The sequence below is a fragment of the Chenopodium album genome, chromosome 14 (genome assembly GCF_948465745.1).
Source record: "Chenopodium album chromosome 14, dcCheAlbu1.1, whole genome shotgun sequence".
Classification (NCBI taxonomy): domain Eukaryota; kingdom Viridiplantae; phylum Streptophyta; class Magnoliopsida; order Caryophyllales; family Amaranthaceae; genus Chenopodium; species Chenopodium album.
The window spans coordinates 136,819-153,732 of NC_137847.1; the positions used below are offsets into that span (position 1 = coordinate 136,819).

Below are 16,914 nucleotides of genomic sequence, written 5' to 3' on the forward strand. Positions count from 1 at the left end.
GGCATTCCGATCTAGGATAGTCATTTACAACATTTACCCTTTTAATAGCTAGTTTTTTAAAACATTTTTTTTATTAGGTAGTTTCTCGCAAAAAAAGTGTTATAATAGGTAGTTTTTGACAAAAAGTCTTAATTTTTTAAACTAAATCTGCATTATTCTTGTGAAATTTGTGCACGTTTTTAAACTAATTTGTGCACATTTTTAAACTAATTTGTGCATATTTATTGATTTCAATGTGCAAATTTTCTGTACTTAAGGTACAATTTTTTTCAATTATATGTGCATATTGCTAGTTGAACATTCTCGACATGGCATCGTCGACTTGTCGGCCGATTAATCCTTATTATTAGATGTACAAGTTGTTCATGACCACTATTAATTTCCCATCTCTAAAATTTTAAGTTAGAACTATGAATAAGCTTTAATGGAGGGGGGAGAGAGAGAGAGAGAGATTCATCACAAAAAAGAGAAAAAACAATGAAAAAATGAAAGTGAAATATGAATGTACATAATTTTTTGAGTGAAACGTGCCTAATTTTTTTAGTATGATGTGCATAATATTTATGAGAGAGAAAAAGAGATAAAAGAATGTATATGTCATAGAAGAGAGATGTCGGGGAGGAAAAGAAAAGGTTAAAGATAACACATAAAAACTGGAAAATGAAATGTGCACAATTTTCAAACTAATTGTGCAGGTTTTTTGTACTAAATGTGCATAATTTTACAAAGTTGAAATTTGATCGTTGGATTAATTTACATGGTCAAGATTCCTTCTCATTCTTAAGATCCTTCACATTGGATCACAACCCTATCTATATATATATAGAGGGAGCGGTGAGGGAAGGGGTGGATCCTTCTCTTCTATATGAGATTTAGCCCTCGCTTCATGCTTTCTCATGAGACCCATCTCTGTTTTAAAAGGCCGGCTATGATTAAGACTTCTTCTTTCCGCTTCCTTGATACACTTGCTTCATTTTGAAGATTGTTCCGTCGCTGATGTATGTATTGAACCTTTGTTCTTCCACTCCGTACGATGTGCAGGATAGAAACTTATTTTGACTGAACTCTTTCTCTAGACTAGTATAAAATCTTCTTTCCTCTCTCTGGATCTCCAATATATATATATATATATATATATATATATATATATATATATATATATATAGGATTTTTTTTATATATATGGATATAAAGATATAGATGTTTTAAGACACATTTTGAAGACTGTGCACATTCAATGGGACAAAAAAATAGGGATTGAGGAAAAATTACTAATATGACTTTTAAGATTATAAACAATATAATTTGTTGATGGGGGACAATTAGGAAATAAATAGATGATACGAAGTATATTTGTAAATTAGAGAGGAGCATTGGTGTTAATTGAACACTCTATAGTCCGTACCTATAAGGCTATATGGATTTGGGATATTGTGATTAGATGTGAACAAAACTGAACCGATCCCAAAAAATCTATTCATTTCGAACTGTAATCGATTAGATTTAATCTGAGAAATTCAAAACCCAAACCTGATTTGTAACCAAACTGAACTCAACCCGAATCCGAACTTGACCCGATCTGAACTTAATTCGGCAGCGATTTGATCCGACTTAAACTCAACCCGAATCCGATTTGACCCGACCTGAACTCAAACTGAACCAATTTGATCCGACCCGAGCTCAACCCGATCCGAAATTGACCCAGCAAATAACCGATCTAATCCGATATGTTTTGACCCATTAATCCAACCCGATTTTAACTCAGTTTGATTTTTACCCGATCCGAATTTAACCCGATCATAATTAATCATTGACCTTTTTATTCAAGTTTTTATACTACAGTACTATATTTACTAATTATTAATAAGTTAACGTTTTTTACTACAAAGAAATAATGCGGAGTAATAAGTTTACTTCATGTATATACCAATTATAAAAAATTACTTTATAAGCTTTATATTCGTTTCATCTACAATTTGCTAGAAATAATTTGTAATACTTGAACATTAAAACCTCTTCTTTCAACTCGATAAAAAATATGATACGTGAATGACTTGATATTGACCCAATAATAAGGTAAAAACTCAATAATAATTCTAGTTTAAAAATAACCTTATTTGGATATAAATTGGGTCAACTCGATTAAAATCTAGTCAAACACTGAAAGGAATTGAATTGAAATTGACCAATTAATCAATCAACGGATCAATCTTATCTTAATCAAACCGAACTTGACCGAACCAAAATCAACCCGACCCAAATTCATCCGACCTGAAATTAACCCGGTCAATCCCGTTTTGAACTGAACATGAACTGATCTGGAGTTGATCCGACTCATATCCGATCCGGACTAGATAGACCATGACCCAAATTCGATCCGAATTAAAAGAATAATTTTGATCCGAACATATCCGACCTGACCCGATCTAAATAGACCTGACTCAAACTCTATCCGATTATCCGAATTGACACCTCTAATTGTAATTTGTGAACCATAAATGAGAGTCGACGTGAAGTAGTGTGAAAAGAAAGGAACACTCCGTAATTTGGAATAGAAGACATAAGTGGGAAACAAGGGGCTGGTGTACTGTAAAACAGAAGGAGGATAAAGAAAACAACGCGGGGTTGGGGGTGTGGGCCCTGAAATAGAAAAGCCTAGAAAAAATATCCATATGTAAGGTGGGAAGATAGCCACGTACGTAATGCTATCGTTATCAAAACTCAAAATCACAAGGTTATATAGTAAGGAAAATCAATCTCCCAACATTTATCAGAACAAATAACATAGTATCTCCCAAATTAAATTAATTGATAAAGAAAGAATTAAGGACGAGATGGGTAGTAGTAGCGCTAAGAAGGAGATGGAAGTGGTGAAAGGGGTGGATCTAGAGCGATACATGGGAAGGTGGTATGAAATAGCATCTTTTCCGTCAAGGTTTCAGCCTAAAGACGGCGTCAACACCAGAGCCACTTACAAGCTGAACCCTGATGGAGCCACCGTCCACGTTCTCAACGAGACCTGGAGTGGCGGAAAGAGGAGTTTTATCGAGGGTTCCGCCTACAAAGCCGACCCCAATTCCGATGAGGCTAAGCTTAAGGTTAAATTCTATGTCCCTCCTTTCCTTCCCATCATCCCTGTTGTTGGAGACTATTGGATTCTCTTCCTCGATGATGATTATCAGTATGCCTTGATTGGCCAGCCTTCTCGCCGATATCTCTGGGTACACACCTAACACCTTTCTTCTTTCTATTTCTAATTTATTGATTGACTGTTTAGTGTTTGTTTGTATATCACCTTAATTGACGAATGAATAAGTTGGTTTTGGAAATTAATTGTACTAGTAGTTTAAGGGATTTGATTAGCTAGCTGATTATTGAGTTTTGATTACAATAACCTATTTACAGATTCTTTGCCGGACACCTCATATGGATGAGGCGATATACAACCAGCTGGTGCAGAAGGCCACTGAGGAGGGCTATGATGTCAGCAAACTTCACAAGACTCCACAAGCTGACCCTCCGCCGGAAGCTGATGATGCTCCCGAGGACACCAAAGGCGTTTGGTGGTTTAAATCCATCTTCGGCAAATAAATTAAATGCTGTCCTGTATTTATCTATTTTCCCTTACAACTACTGGATTCATTTCTGTTTGCTTAGTGTCCTATAGTGCTGCTTGTAAATGGAGTGCTCTATTTGTACTATATATTTATCATTTATCTCAATTACCTTCTCATGTCTATTTGTAAATGGTGTCTCGTGTCCTGTTCTTCTCTTGTTCTTAGCTTAGTATAGACGTCTGCCTTGTACATTCCATACAAACAATGTTTCCTATAGTCGAGAGAAGTTAAGATATTGAACCTCATGAATCATGATGCTTAAGGGCCTATTCTCATTTATTGAAATGAGCTGAACTGAACTGAACTGAATTTATTTGAGCAGAGCTGAATTGAACTGAATATTTTATAAGAGAAGGAAATTAGGAGCTGAATTAAACTTAACTTATTAAAGCTAAAGTAAACTGAATTGAACCTCCCCTCGAGCTTTAATACACAATCAATCGCGTGCATTTGAACATTATCGGCTTTATTGGGCCTGACATCATTTCAAATCAAGGGCCATCAGATATTCTTGTAGGTTATTTGACCTATCTGAAATCCAACACTCCTCTATATCTAATGGGCCCATACCACCGATTTCCAAACATTGGCTGTTAAAGGTCAGCTAAACTTGGAGCCCGGTTTAAAACAAACAACCTGGACCCGGAAGCCGTTTAGATTTGGGTCCAGAATATTAATATCCGGTTCCAAATTCACACGCACAATGTATTGAAGTAGTGGATAAGCATGAACTACTTTCTCCGTTCTAAATTAGATAACAATTTATAAATTCGATTTTGACTAACTTTGGTGATTTATTATTAAGAAAAAACATAGTCATGTGAGATTTCGTTAGAATCTTCTTATTGTGTATTTAAATAGTCAACTTTTATAAATTTGACTTTTTTTTTGGTAAAAAACTACATAATAAAACTCAAAAGTTTTGAAAACTTACCCAGTAAAGAAAATTGTAAGAAAATACCTTTAAAAAGATAAAATGTTGTAACAGACTACCTCTGCCGTTGACACACTTCTCCTTCTAACCACACTTCCCTCACTAAAAAATGAGTTCTTTTGGCATCGCGGTAGTTTTTTGTTTTTTGGTTTTTGGATTTTGTTTTTCAAAATATAATAAATCAAAAATTAGTCAAACTTATGATAATTTTGAAAACTGACAATTGAAAAATGGGAACTCCTTTTTCTTGTTTCCTATTTTTGGTTTTTTTTTTAAAAAAAAAAACAGAAAACTGAAAACAAAACACAATCCAAAGCTTAGGATGGAGTTTAATTTCTCGAATCACCCCCTAGGGCAATAACGTTTACCACTTATATGACTTATGATGTGTTCTATTCGCCTGATTTTCACTTCTGAACTTCCTTAACTAATATTAACTTATTTATACTTATTTTGTACTTGGTAATTACCCTTATCAAAACTTAACTTAACCAAACTTATTAAACCTGAAATTAGTGAAAATAAGGTTAACAGAACAAATACAGGTATCATATGACACATATATAATATATATTCAAAAATGATACAAGTATATGCTATCATATTTATTTTAACTTACAGTCTTGTGAGAAGACGTTCCTAAATTTCCAATGTATCTTTCTTTCAAAAAAAAAAAAAAAAAAAAAATCAATTAACTAATTTTTTTAATTATTTTTTTTGGTGCGATCTAATTTTTGTTATAGTTGGATGTTTTATTAGTTTTTTTTTAATAATCTAATAAAACATCAAACATCCAAGTATATGCTATCATATTTCACCTAATTTTTGTTATAGTTGGATGTTTTATTAGTTTTTTTAAATTATAGTTGGATGCTTTATTAGTTTTTTTTCCCCCTTCACAAGCTAAAGCTAAATTATTTGTTCAAAGTAATAATTAATAAAACGAAGGAAATTGGTTTTAGTATTCTCAACTTTAATCAATTTTTATTGAATAGTCTCAACTTGTTTTTATTCTAGAATAATCCCAAATTATATAAGCATCTTCTTATAATCTGAACTTTTTTTTTTTTTTTTTTGAAACCAATCAGAACTTTTGTTTTTGTAATACATAATAGTACCAAAAGAAATCTACAAAAGCACAAAGGAAGATACGTGTATAAGTTGGAATTATTTCAGAATCATAAAAAGTTAGGATTATTTAAAGAAAATCGATTAAAGATAGGATTATTAAAACCAAATTTTCCTAAAAAAATAATTATGTATTCTCCAACATTGGAAAAAAACAAAAATACATACGTCGTATAATTTAATTTATAGGCCTCCAAACCCCTAATATATACATAGCCCTTAGGGCAATATATAAGCATTAAATTTACACTTGAAAATCATAAAAAGTTAAGAAATCATAAAAATATAAACACTAATTTACGCGTGTTTTTGTCATATATTCCTAATTTTATACAATTTCCAAGAGTGTATTTGATGCTTATATATACAACCCGTCTTGTGTGTGGCTAGCCACACCGTGTGGCCACTTATGAAAGAACAAATTAATCCCTATAACACTGATTGAGTAACCCCTGTAATACTGACTGAGTAACCCCTATAATACTAATCGAGTAACCTTATAACACTGACGAAGTAACCCCTTTTAACACTGACCAAGTAACCCATATTACATTAATAAAGTAATCGCACCACACGGTGTGGCCAGTCACATATAAGACTTTGTGATAACTCTTAGGGATACATATAACATTACCCATATATTATTTTGTCCAGTGCTTCGAAAATCTCAAAAATCAGCCCTAGAGTAGCTACGAAACTGAAAGCCAGACATAAAAGTATCTATAAACATGCGAATGATGCAATGTCATTCACTTATTTTAAGAGAATGAAAGAAGTAACTAAACCATCCTTATACTACCTCCGTTACATATTAGTTGCAACTTTGGAATATTTTATCTCTCACAAATATTACCCAAAGTTGCAACTAATATGTAACGGAGGTAGTAATTAGGAACTATAGAAATAGAGTCACTGTTTTATACTTCGTAATTTGATAAAAAGCCTAAGAGGGGGGGGGGGGGTCGGGAGTATTGAGCTGTATCAACATTGCAATTCCTGCAAAATTAACACGCAAATTAAAAGGTGGAGGGTCAATAAATAAAAGTAAATTAAGATATAAGGACTAGTGGTAACAATAGAATTTGAAAACCTGTCATCTTTGTTTAAATAGTAATCACATTTTATTTTATTTTTAATTTAGTAAATGCTGCATCCCTCTATGAAGCTGCTATATCAATTAACGCCAAGAAGATTTTAATGCGTGGGAGTTATTAAAAACTAACCACCTAAATTCTCCTGCGAAAAATAAATAAATAAATAAATAAAATTATTGGCATTGCATTTGTATGTAAGACCTCCTCATCGTTGGCCATTGTGCTCCATTAACATTCCTTTATCATCTTCTTGGTTGAAACTCGACAGGGAACGTGTTTTTGGAGCTAGCTTTCTTCTTTTGTATTGTAAGTCTACATTCTTCTTCCATCCCTTTTCATTTAAATTTTGCTTTCTTCTTCAGCTTTCCCTTCCATGTTTTTCGTTTTATCTTTGGGTATTCAGAGATTTACAATAACATGCATCCATGTACGCAAGTAAATAAGCGCATCAAATAATTTCCGAGCAACAATTAATATAACATCAAACTGTAAGGATTTTATCAAGCATTGCATATGACTTTGTCAAGGAACAAATGTGGAACAGTTTTTTTTTAGAATTACAGCAGGATCTGGTTTCATGATATTCTTAGAAAATTACAGCAGGATCAGATTTTATGGTTTATCATCTGTGTAAAAAAAGGCTATAAAAGCAACAGACAAATTATGTTAGTAATAAAAAAATGTATGATTGCTGTTTCAGGCTTGGCTGTAGATATTCTTCCTTGTTGCACTGAAAAACAGAAAAACGGTAATTTTGGTTTATGGAGTTTATTTTTGTGTGTGTAGGTGTTGTGTATATGATTTATGGCTAACTCAGTTTAAAATATAGTTATTCTGGGAACGCTCACAGGGAGCGAAATCAATCAAGAGAATCAATAAAAATGATAAAGTATTTGGTTGTAGCATTCCTCTTGATTGAGTTAATCACAGCACAGAAGCATCCTAAAAATCCATCCCCCCCTACATGGTTGACACTAACTGGTAATATATGTTTTTGAATTTAATTCATCCATAAAGAATGAATAATTCTATTCTGATATATGTATGGGGTGTAGGTAAACAGCCTGCTGTGATAGCAAGGGGAGGGTTTTCCGGATTGTTTCCTGATTCGAGTCGATATGCATATGACTTTGTGTCACAAGTGAGCTTACCTGATTCTATTTACTATTGTGATCTGCAACTTACCAAGGATGGCGTAGGCTTCTGCCAAACAGCGTTAAATCTTGACAATTCTACCAATATAGCCAACCTCTTCCCGAAAGGCCAAAAAACATACAATGTTAACGGAAAAGATATGCGTGGATGGTTTGCTATTGATTATTTTGCAGATCAACTTTTACCTAATTTAACCTGTGAGTCATTCACATGATACTTGTCTATTTTTTCTCTGCTGATTCTGATTTTTTTGCTGCAAAGTATCTCAGTTGACTCCACAAACCATATTGTTTCTTTCTTTGTATCTTGCAGCTGTCCAGAATGTACTGACTAGACCCAATGCTTTTGATGGTCAAGAATTACTTATAGTCGAAGATGTGACCTCTATTAGCAAACCACCTCCAAGAGTCTGGCTAAATGTTCAGGTTAGCGCAAAAAGCACCATCACATTTACTGCAATTGTTCCATCTGATTGAAAGAATCAAAGAAAAGAAAGCAAAATAGCGGGGAGAGCAATTTGTATTTTAAGTGAGAATGCATCAAGTGAATTGACTATATTCTATGCCTTTTTTTTGGCAGTATGACCTGTTCTACAACCAGCACAAAATCAGCCCAGCATTATACCTTCAGGATTTGAGATTTGCAGGAATCAATTACATATCTTCTCCTGAAATTGGCTTCTTGAAAAGTATAGGAGCTAAAGTGGACAAAGTCCGGACCAAACTTGTTTTGAGGTTTCTAGAGCCTGAAGCAATTGAACCTACAACCAACCAGGCATATGGTGCGATAGTGAAAAACCTTGCGGCTATAAAGCCATTTGCTTCTGGCATTCTGGTCCCCAAAACATATATATGGCCAGTTAACAAGGAAATGTATCTTATGCCACCTTCTACTCTTGTAACTGATGCTCACGAACAAGGCCTTGAAGTATATGCTTCTGGGTTCGCCAATGATTCCCCTGGCAGTTATAATTACAGCTATGACCCCACAGCTGAGTACTTGCAGTTTATTGATAACGGTCAGTTTTCCGTTGATGGTGTGCTCACAGACTTCGCTCCTACAGCATCTGAAGCAATTGGTATGTGATATCTGACATGTTACCAGTACTTGATTTGATTTATACTGAAAATTGAACTAATTGTTCTATTCTTGTCGCTCTCCTCTAAAGTTGTTATTCCTTTGCAGCATGCTTAGCACACAATAAAAATACTAGCAAGCCTAAGAAAGGTGAGAATCCCATAGTTGGTTCCTCAATCATTTGAAGTTGTACCAAATGGAGGCAGGATTTTAAGTTGGATTTTGGTTTCTGTTTTTTCAGGGCACTCTTTAATAATTAGTCACAATGGTGCTAGCGGAGACTATGCAGGATGCACTGATCTTGCATATGAGAAGGCGGTCATGGATGGGGCTGATATAATTGACTGTTCAGTCCAAATGTCGAAGGATGGTGTAGCATTCTGCCTCGATTCAGCTGACCTTTTGGGCGATACCACTGCCATCAGTACCTTCATGTCTCGATCCTCCAACATCCCTGAAATCCAACCCATGAAAGGAATATTTTCATTTGATCTTACTTGGAGCGAGATCGAAAGCTTGAAACGTAAACTTCTCATTATACTTTCCAAATTCTAAAATATAGTTAACTTTTTTTTTTTAATTCTGGAATATGTATGAATAAACACTAGCACTGAAAAAAGGAATATTGTTATCATTTCAGCACAACTGACGAGCCCACTGTCACAAGATATGGGAGGCTTGCCAAGAAATCCAGCAAATAAGAACAAGGGAAAATTCTTAACCCTAGCTGAGTTTCTTGACTTTGCCAAGGCTAAAGCAGTCACTGGAGTTCTAATCAACATACAGGTGAGACAAAATCTTCCTGACGCATCTTAATTTCAACTATTGTTAAATTTCTGAGAGAAAAATATTGACAAGTAGTCTCTGAACTGTATTCATCAATGTTTTTGCTGTTTGAAACCAGAATGCACCCTACCTAGCCTCAAAGAAAGGTCTAGACATAGTAGGTGCTGTCACCACTGCCTTGAGCAACGCCACATTTGACAAGCAATCGACCCAGCAAGTTATGATCCAATCAGATGATACCTCGGTGCTGGCAAAGTTTAAGGAATTCCCGTCATACCATAGAGTCTATGATATCATGGACATAATAGGTGATGCCCCAAAGCCATCGGTGGATGAAATCAAGAAATATGCAGATGCTGTTGATGTCCGGAGGCCCAGCATTTTCAAAAGCATAGCCGTTTTCCTTAGTAACTTCACCAAAGTCGTCGAGGAAATGCATGCAGCAAATATCTCTGTACATGTCTCCCCTCTATACAATGAGTACACCACCTTGGCATTTGACTTTTTTGCCGATCCTTTGGTAGAGCTAGCCACCCTTATTGAGGCCCTCAAGGTTGATGCAGTAGTGACTGACTACCCGGCTACAGCCAATGCTTACTTGAGTAAGTCTTCTAACTCCTGTCCTTTTTTCCCTAATTTTGTCAGTTCCTAATTAAAAAAGTCCCAAAATTTTATTACCACCGCTACTTCAGAAGATTTATACATTTTATCTTGCAAAACTTGAAGGAAGCCCATGCTCAGATCCAAGAAATACAAACCTAGAATACCCGATAAGTCCAGTGGAACCAGGGGCTTTGCTTGAAATAGCTGCGCCACAAGCACTTCCTCCATCAGGAGCACCAGCTCCGGCTCTTGAGGCAGCCAGCATCGTAGACCCACCTCTTCCACCAGTTTCTAAGGAGGAAAACCCAGCAGCTCCTGCACCTGCAGATCAGAAGAAGAGTGAAAGTGGGAGGAGCACCACCAGTTTATGTCTCTCCTTAGTGGTGGCACTGGCCCTCAGCTTGATTTTAACAGTTCACTAACAATGAAGTACTTGAAGGCTTTTTGCCGGAATATTTTGTAAATGTTGTATGCCCCAGTTTGAGATTGTAACAAAAAAAATTCCCTCAGCATCGGTAATTATATCTCAGTACACTTCATACCAGGAGTCTAGTTTTGATGGACAAAATACTTGGATGTACAATGGGAACATAAAATTCTTCCATAGAACAAGGATTAAAAGCATCCTGCATCGAAAGCTTATTGTACAACACGACCTCATTTTAATGCAGAGAAATGACAATAGTACACTATTAAGACAATTATAATTTTAAGCAATAAACAAGAGACATCCCATTCCTTGTAATGCTCCAGAAAATTTAGGGAAAGTGGAGAGAGAGTGAAAAATAAATCAAGAATGAGCAAGTCAGATGAAAATTTTCTTCAAATATCATTATTTACAAAAAAAATACTGTCTAGGCACAATTTCAAGGAATGACTTATGGTAGACTACTAGACTCAGAAAACCAAAAAGCTGGTGATCCTATTTAAAATCATAACCTGTGTATTGCTTTGCATGCGAAATACATGAGAGAATGACTGAATATTCCAATGTGACGACATATACAGTGTAAAAAAGTTTGCATCATCATGATTTTTCTTAATTAATTCCCATTATTAACACAAAAAAATAGAGGCTCACTTTAAGAAAAGGTAAATAAATGACAACCTAAGCATAAACCATACACAATGCAGATTACTCGGGAAAAAAAAAAAGAATCATTATAATTACTTTTACTAATTTGTTTTACCAAACAGGACATCATTACAAAGCAAATACATGAATGGAGGATCAAGTTGTGGAACTAAATTAACACTATACATAACAAGAAATTCCATGTATAACTTTACTAAACAATTAAACTAAAATTGTAAGGCAGGTTTATGACAGCTACATGAGTATTCATCAATGATTAAATAAACTGAAGTCACTTGCTTTTCATCTTCTTCCATGAGGTTAGTTCAGGAGGTAACACACCTTCACTAGAGGAAAGCACAGCTTGTGCAGTCAACTTTCCAAGCCAGCCATGGTAAAGTAATCCTCTGGCACCAAGACCTCCAATCAACCAATACTTAGAAGAACAATCTCCCCCTACAAGATCATCTATGGAACCTAAAAGTGGAAATGATCCTTGCGGAGTCAGAGGTGGCATTGCCCTGACACCTGCCTGTGCTCCTGTTAAAGTCCACTTGGTTATTTGCGGATAAACCATACTTGCCTTAGGTAAAAGTTGTTGCAGAGTACCAGAGGCTTCCTCGGAGGAGACAATAGAAGAGAAATTTCTTGATCCCCAATCCCATGTTGACCCTAAAAGCAGCCTTTTAGGCCCCTGAACAGCAAGCCAAGCATCTGACAGGATCGAAGGACTATCTTCACAATATTCTTCACTGCATTACAGAATAAAGCATGACCATAACTTCATAAACCCCCCACCCCCCGGTCCCACCAAAAAAAAGAGAGATAAGGCATCACTTTGGAAATGATGAAAAAAAAAGGAGATGAAAATTTGATACGAACGTGTCCACGTGCATAATCCCGTTACAACTTCAACAACAAAATGAAAAATTTAGCAATATTTTGAAAGAGATGAATTTAGACACTTTATTTGGAAAATAGAGGGTGGGATGCTTCAAGGACAAGGGAAAACCTTTAAATTTTCAATATAAATTTTTTCTATGGGCCCCCCTTGCCAGGCAAATTAATTTTAGATTGCTGTAATGTGACGGAGATTTTTAAGGACGTAAGTATACTAACGTGTATTTTGAATTCCTAAAAAAAAAAAAATAGAAAATTGTTCATCTTCTCCAATCTTTCACCAGCTCTTAGAATTGAAATAGAGAATTAATTCCATCTTCTCAAATAATCTTCCACCGGCAGCACTACCATAGCCACCATCTGGTCCACCACCATCACATCGACCACCATCCGAAACCCATCACAGCCACCACTATCTTTCCGCCTTCCGTCGATCAAACCCACAAAAGCCTTCCTCTTTGTCCCGTCGTCTTCCTCTTCTTCTCGTAGTCCTCCTCTTCTTCATCAATAATGGCCGCTTCGCGGCAAAACAAAAAGATACCCTACTAGAAAAGAATGTTACCTTCTTATTATTTCAATTTATATATTATGTTATTTTTAAATAAATGTATGTTATTTCGCCTTTTTTCTCAGACATATTCCTCCCGCACTCACTCTCTCTTCCTCTTAGCTACTGTAACTCAAAATCACACACTTTCTCTCTCCTCTCTTCTTTCAATTTTATGGGTTTACCAGAAATCAACCTTCCACACTCTCCTTCTTCTCAGCTACTCCAACTCAAAATCAATCACACTTTCTCTTTCCTCTTTTCTTCTTTTAATTTTATGGGTTTCTTAGAAATCAATGGATTTGAAGCCATTAAAGGGTTCAAATGTCTTCATGTCTAGAAATTTAGTACCGCTTGATGTGTTCGATTCTCTTCATGATGCCATAAAACTCAACGTTGCTAATGTTATTTTGATGCGAACTTATTATTATTTCAATTTATACATATGTTATTTTTACATAAGTACCTGATATTTTATGTAAATTAAAATAGCATGAGCTGAGGTTTAACTAAATAAAAAAAAAAAAAAAAAAAAAAAAAAAAAAACATATTGTTGTAACAAAATAACACAGACATTTAAGCAAAATAACATAAAGTGTAGCAAAATAACTCAAACATACAGTGTATGGAGTACCATGATCCATAGTACTCCAGGAGTTGGTAAATCAGCCTGATCAACATAAATTTCCTCAAAATGACTACAGCTTTCAACCCAATTCCCCTTGTAAATTATTGTATCCACAGTTTCTAATCCATTATTATTAATTGAAATCATACAAATTAGAATTTTCAATTCTCTACAGCACTAAAAGGGATCATGTTGGGTGGCTTGGTTGTTGCTGCTGTTGTTGTACAGCACTAAAGGGATAAAATGAGATCAGCCACTCTACTATAGCTTGTTTCGTCATGAGATAATCTCTTTTGCTTGGTCATGCTTTACAGAAAAATACCTGTCATGCTTTACAGAAAAATACCTTTGTTCTTCCCTCTTTTCCTCCTTAAGTTTCATTTTGTCTTTTTTCTTTGATCTACATAAGGACCTCATACTCTAACAAACAAGGATCAGTCACAGAATTCTACCCTAGCAGGAAAAAAAAGATACAATATTAAATTTTCTGCTTGAAAACCCAGTTTTGAAATGTTTAGCTCCTCCATCAATAAATGGTATTTACATGTAGTTATGCATACTATATTTAACAAATTCTATCGACCTAAGGTATTTAAAACACTCACTCAAGGGCACCTCCTACCATCCAATGTTATTATATTCCCACTTGACTAACGCTAAAATTACAAAACAAAAAATGTAATTAATTGATAGGATAGCAAAGGTCTCCATTAGTCTTTTACTCAACCAAATCCTTCAACTCTAAGAATTCTCCATATAAGAACATCACTGGGTTCTTTGTTGCTGCATTTTTTCTTTGAGGCAGATTGATGACTTCATAATCAGTCTATTCTTCAATTTCACTTTGGTTTTGTAGCTGTTCTTCCTTTAACATTTCTTCATTCTATTCAAAAGGTTCATATTCAATGGTTTATCTTCAAGTGGTATATTCTCTTTTTCATTCTCTATTGGATTATTATGAAGCTCCTCATCATGGATAGCATCATTTCCTTCCCCTATCCCTCCATAAACTCATCCATTAAGAGGTAAAACATGGCCTACAACACTACTAACAGTCATTTCCTTATAAGTCATTCTTTTTTCTTTTTTTTTTTTTGGTAAAATCAAGCACAATACAATGAGTATCCTACTGTCAAAGAATACTTGAAATTAAAACTTGTTAAACTCTTACCACAAGGAATCATGCAACTGAAGGTGTGCAACAATGCCTCTACATGTCCTAAAAGGAAGCATTCCAGATAGCTCAGGCAGCATGTCAACTCTAGCACCGAGACAAACTATGACCGAATCATATTCATCTGGATAAACAAACTGCATCCAGTCAGGTGAGGGGAAAGCACTCCATCACTTGTGTAAAGATAGTATAAGAAATAACCTCCCAGTTGACTTAGTGAAGCTACAAGTTTGTTGTGCAAAGTAATTTCCTTGGTAGGGAAGCCTGTTGACGAGATCTTGTTGACCAAATGTTGAGTTGCAAGAAAAAGTGCCTGGCACAAAGAACATAAAGAAATGGAAAAACATTCAGCACAGGGAAAAAGTAATAAGATGATTAGCAGTAGCACACCTTAAGATAGTTGCGGGGATTAAGATTGACAGCTAGAGGCATAAAGAAGGCTGTGTTTAAAGGGGTAGATAAGTTTGGTATAAGGTCCCTTGCAGCAGTTCCATCAAGGGTCTGTATCGGACAAGTTGGTAGACTATTGAGAGCATTCTGCAAATAAAAAGCCAGAGTTATAAAGTGAGGAGATGAGACGGATTATGGTAGTGAAAATGAAGTATAACATTATGGTTGTGAAAATGAAGTATAACCTGGTGCATGACATCCAATATCTTGTGATTAACAGGTGGCCTCAATATGCCCCTGGAATAAAACTTATAGCATTAGATTCGAGAGTTGTAATGTAGGCGGTAATAAGTAAAACTTATAGCATTAGATTCGAGAGTTGTAAAGTAAGTGGTAGTAAGCATATTCATTAAGTTGTAAATAAAGAGTGAAAGGAAAAAAGACAGACGTTCTCCTGACAATGAAGTCATCGGTAGAAGCTGCAGCTGCGGCGGCTTCAGCAACATTAAGAAGATTCAAAAACTCTGTCCAGTATTCATCAGCCCTCCAAAGAGGCTTGACTGGTGGATGATGAGAAATGTGAGAATGAATATTATTAGTATTATTACACTATGACTATACTTGTAGCTAATTACCTTTAGGAGAATACGGGTGAACGAGGCCTCCAGCAACTCCAGAAGCGCCGCCAGCAATGCCAACATCATCAAAAATGTCAACTTGCACTTTCAATTCTTTGGGGCTGTGCTGCCCATTATTAGTTAACACAACATTCAAATTCAATTCATTAATCAATCCCCAATTACCAAAACCCTAATTTAATTAGTTAATTGCAAAGAAATAGAGAGATGAATTACGAATAGCAAATGCCACGCCACTGACAATCCAGCAAAGCCGGCACCAAGAACAGCGCACCTATTACAATTTACAAACAAATTCTCCAATAAATCAATAAAATAAAATACAAAGCTCAACATAATAATTGGATAAATTAGATTCCAAGAGACCTGAGCGGACTAGTATTTGGATGAGTTGGTCGCCGGGACTCAGAGATGCATTGCTGTTGCTGAATTGAAGTTTTTATCATCTCCCACTTCCTCTGCTCTTCTTTACTTTATTAAGCCACTAAGGAGTGTAAATGCTTACCTGTTATCCGACTATTACTAATACCAACCACCAGTACTAGGGTGCCGCAATTAACAGACGAAAAATAATTATAAGGTTGAAATATAGTAGGATCTTTTTTCTTACCTTAAAAAAAACAAAAAAAAATTATATACGGACCTATTAGAGTGTAACCGCATGCCGCAATGGGATATATGTAGTATGCTTGTTTATAAAAAAAGCAAGCCCCGTTTATAACCTTTATAAACATATTATATTTATCAAATGACATTTTAGTTAATAATTTCCATTGAAATCTGTGTTTTTTAGCTAAAATAAAAATGCTTCTTATATGGGCTACTTTGTTAGCATCGGATTATTTCATTAGTGTTATAAAAGTTACCCGATCAATATAATAGGGGTCACCTCATCACTGTAATAGGATTACTCGATTATACGTGTTACTCGGTTAGTATTACAAGAGTTACTCTGTTGTTATACAAGAGTGGCCAGCCACACGCACACAAAAAAAAAAAAAAAAAAAAAAATGTACTTAAAAAAAAAAGAATAATTTAAACATACAAGTGTTTCAATCCCTTCATTATATTTACAACTTTCATTCATTATTATACTCCTATTAGTCCAATCAACTTCATACAAATTAGCCCTCTTGCTTTTTACTAATTACAGAGTATATAATATAAT

The 16,914-nt window shown here is 35.1% G+C and overlaps 3 protein-coding genes across 3 annotated transcripts; 2 read left to right on the forward strand and 1 right to left on the reverse strand.

Annotated features, from left to right (window-relative positions):
* The first annotated feature begins 2,764 nt into the window (after positions 1-2,764).
* Positions 2,765-3,747, forward strand: LOC145579730 (temperature-induced lipocalin-1-like). The gene is made up of 2 exons (XM_081636966.1): positions 2,765-3,221; positions 3,406-3,747. The coding sequence occupies exons 1-2, from the start codon at positions 2,835-2,837 to the stop codon at positions 3,589-3,591; spliced, it is 573 nt and encodes a 190-aa protein (XP_081493092.1). The 5' UTR covers positions 2,765-2,834; the 3' UTR covers positions 3,592-3,747.
* Positions 3,748-6,980: 3,233 nt separating this feature from the next.
* On the forward strand, positions 6,981-11,410 carry LOC145579731 (glycerophosphodiester phosphodiesterase GDPDL7-like). The gene is made up of 11 exons (XM_081636967.1): positions 6,981-7,079; positions 7,474-7,521; positions 7,603-7,754; positions 7,829-8,125; positions 8,241-8,353; positions 8,508-9,006; positions 9,114-9,155; positions 9,247-9,528; positions 9,646-9,791; positions 9,910-10,393; positions 10,518-11,410. The coding sequence occupies exons 3-11, from the start codon at positions 7,655-7,657 to the stop codon at positions 10,814-10,816; spliced, it is 2,262 nt and encodes a 753-aa protein (XP_081493093.1). The 5' UTR covers positions 6,981-7,079; positions 7,474-7,521; positions 7,603-7,654; the 3' UTR covers positions 10,817-11,410.
* A 130-nt stretch (positions 11,411-11,540) lies between these two features.
* On the reverse strand, positions 11,541-16,376 carry LOC145579732 (uncharacterized). The gene is made up of 9 exons (XM_081636968.1): positions 16,113-16,376; positions 15,963-16,020; positions 15,744-15,852; positions 15,557-15,668; positions 15,354-15,405; positions 15,109-15,255; positions 14,920-15,031; positions 14,716-14,842; positions 11,541-12,221 (listed from the first exon to the last, which is right to left on the reverse strand). The coding sequence occupies exons 1-9, from the start codon at positions 16,190-16,192 to the stop codon at positions 11,762-11,764; spliced, it is 1,257 nt and encodes a 418-aa protein (XP_081493094.1). The 5' UTR covers positions 16,193-16,376; the 3' UTR covers positions 11,541-11,761.
* Between the last annotated feature and the right edge of the window lie 538 nt (positions 16,377-16,914).

Excerpts from the sequence above, each read along its gene's own strand:
- LOC145579730 (XM_081636966.1), top strand. The coding sequence starts at position 2,835 with ATGGGTAGTAGTAGCGCTAAGAAGGAGATGGAAGTGGTGAAAGGGGTG. Across the intron at positions 3,222-3,405 it reads CTTCTCGCCGATATCTCTGG|ATTCTTTGCCGGACACCTCA; the intron begins GTACACACCTAA and ends ACCTATTTACAG.
- LOC145579731 (XM_081636967.1), top strand. The coding sequence starts at position 7,655 with ATGATAAAGTATTTGGTTGTAGCATTCCTCTTGATTGAGTTAATCACA. Across the intron at positions 7,755-7,828 it reads TACATGGTTGACACTAACTG|GTAAACAGCCTGCTGTGATA; the intron begins GTAATATATGTT and ends TATGGGGTGTAG. Across the intron at positions 9,007-9,113 it reads TACAGCATCTGAAGCAATTG|CATGCTTAGCACACAATAAA; the intron begins GTATGTGATATC and ends ATTCCTTTGCAG.
- LOC145579732 (XM_081636968.1), bottom strand. The coding sequence starts at position 16,192 with ATGATAAAAACTTCAATTCAGCAACAGCAATGCATCTCTGAGTCCCGG. Across the intron at positions 15,032-15,108 it reads ATCCCCGCAACTATCTTAAG|GCACTTTTTCTTGCAACTCA; the intron begins GTGTGCTACTGC and ends TCTTTGTGCCAG. Across the intron at positions 12,222-14,715 it reads CAGTTGCATGATTCCTTGTG|TGAAGAATATTGTGAAGATA; the intron begins GTAAGAGTTTAA and ends TCTGTAATGCAG.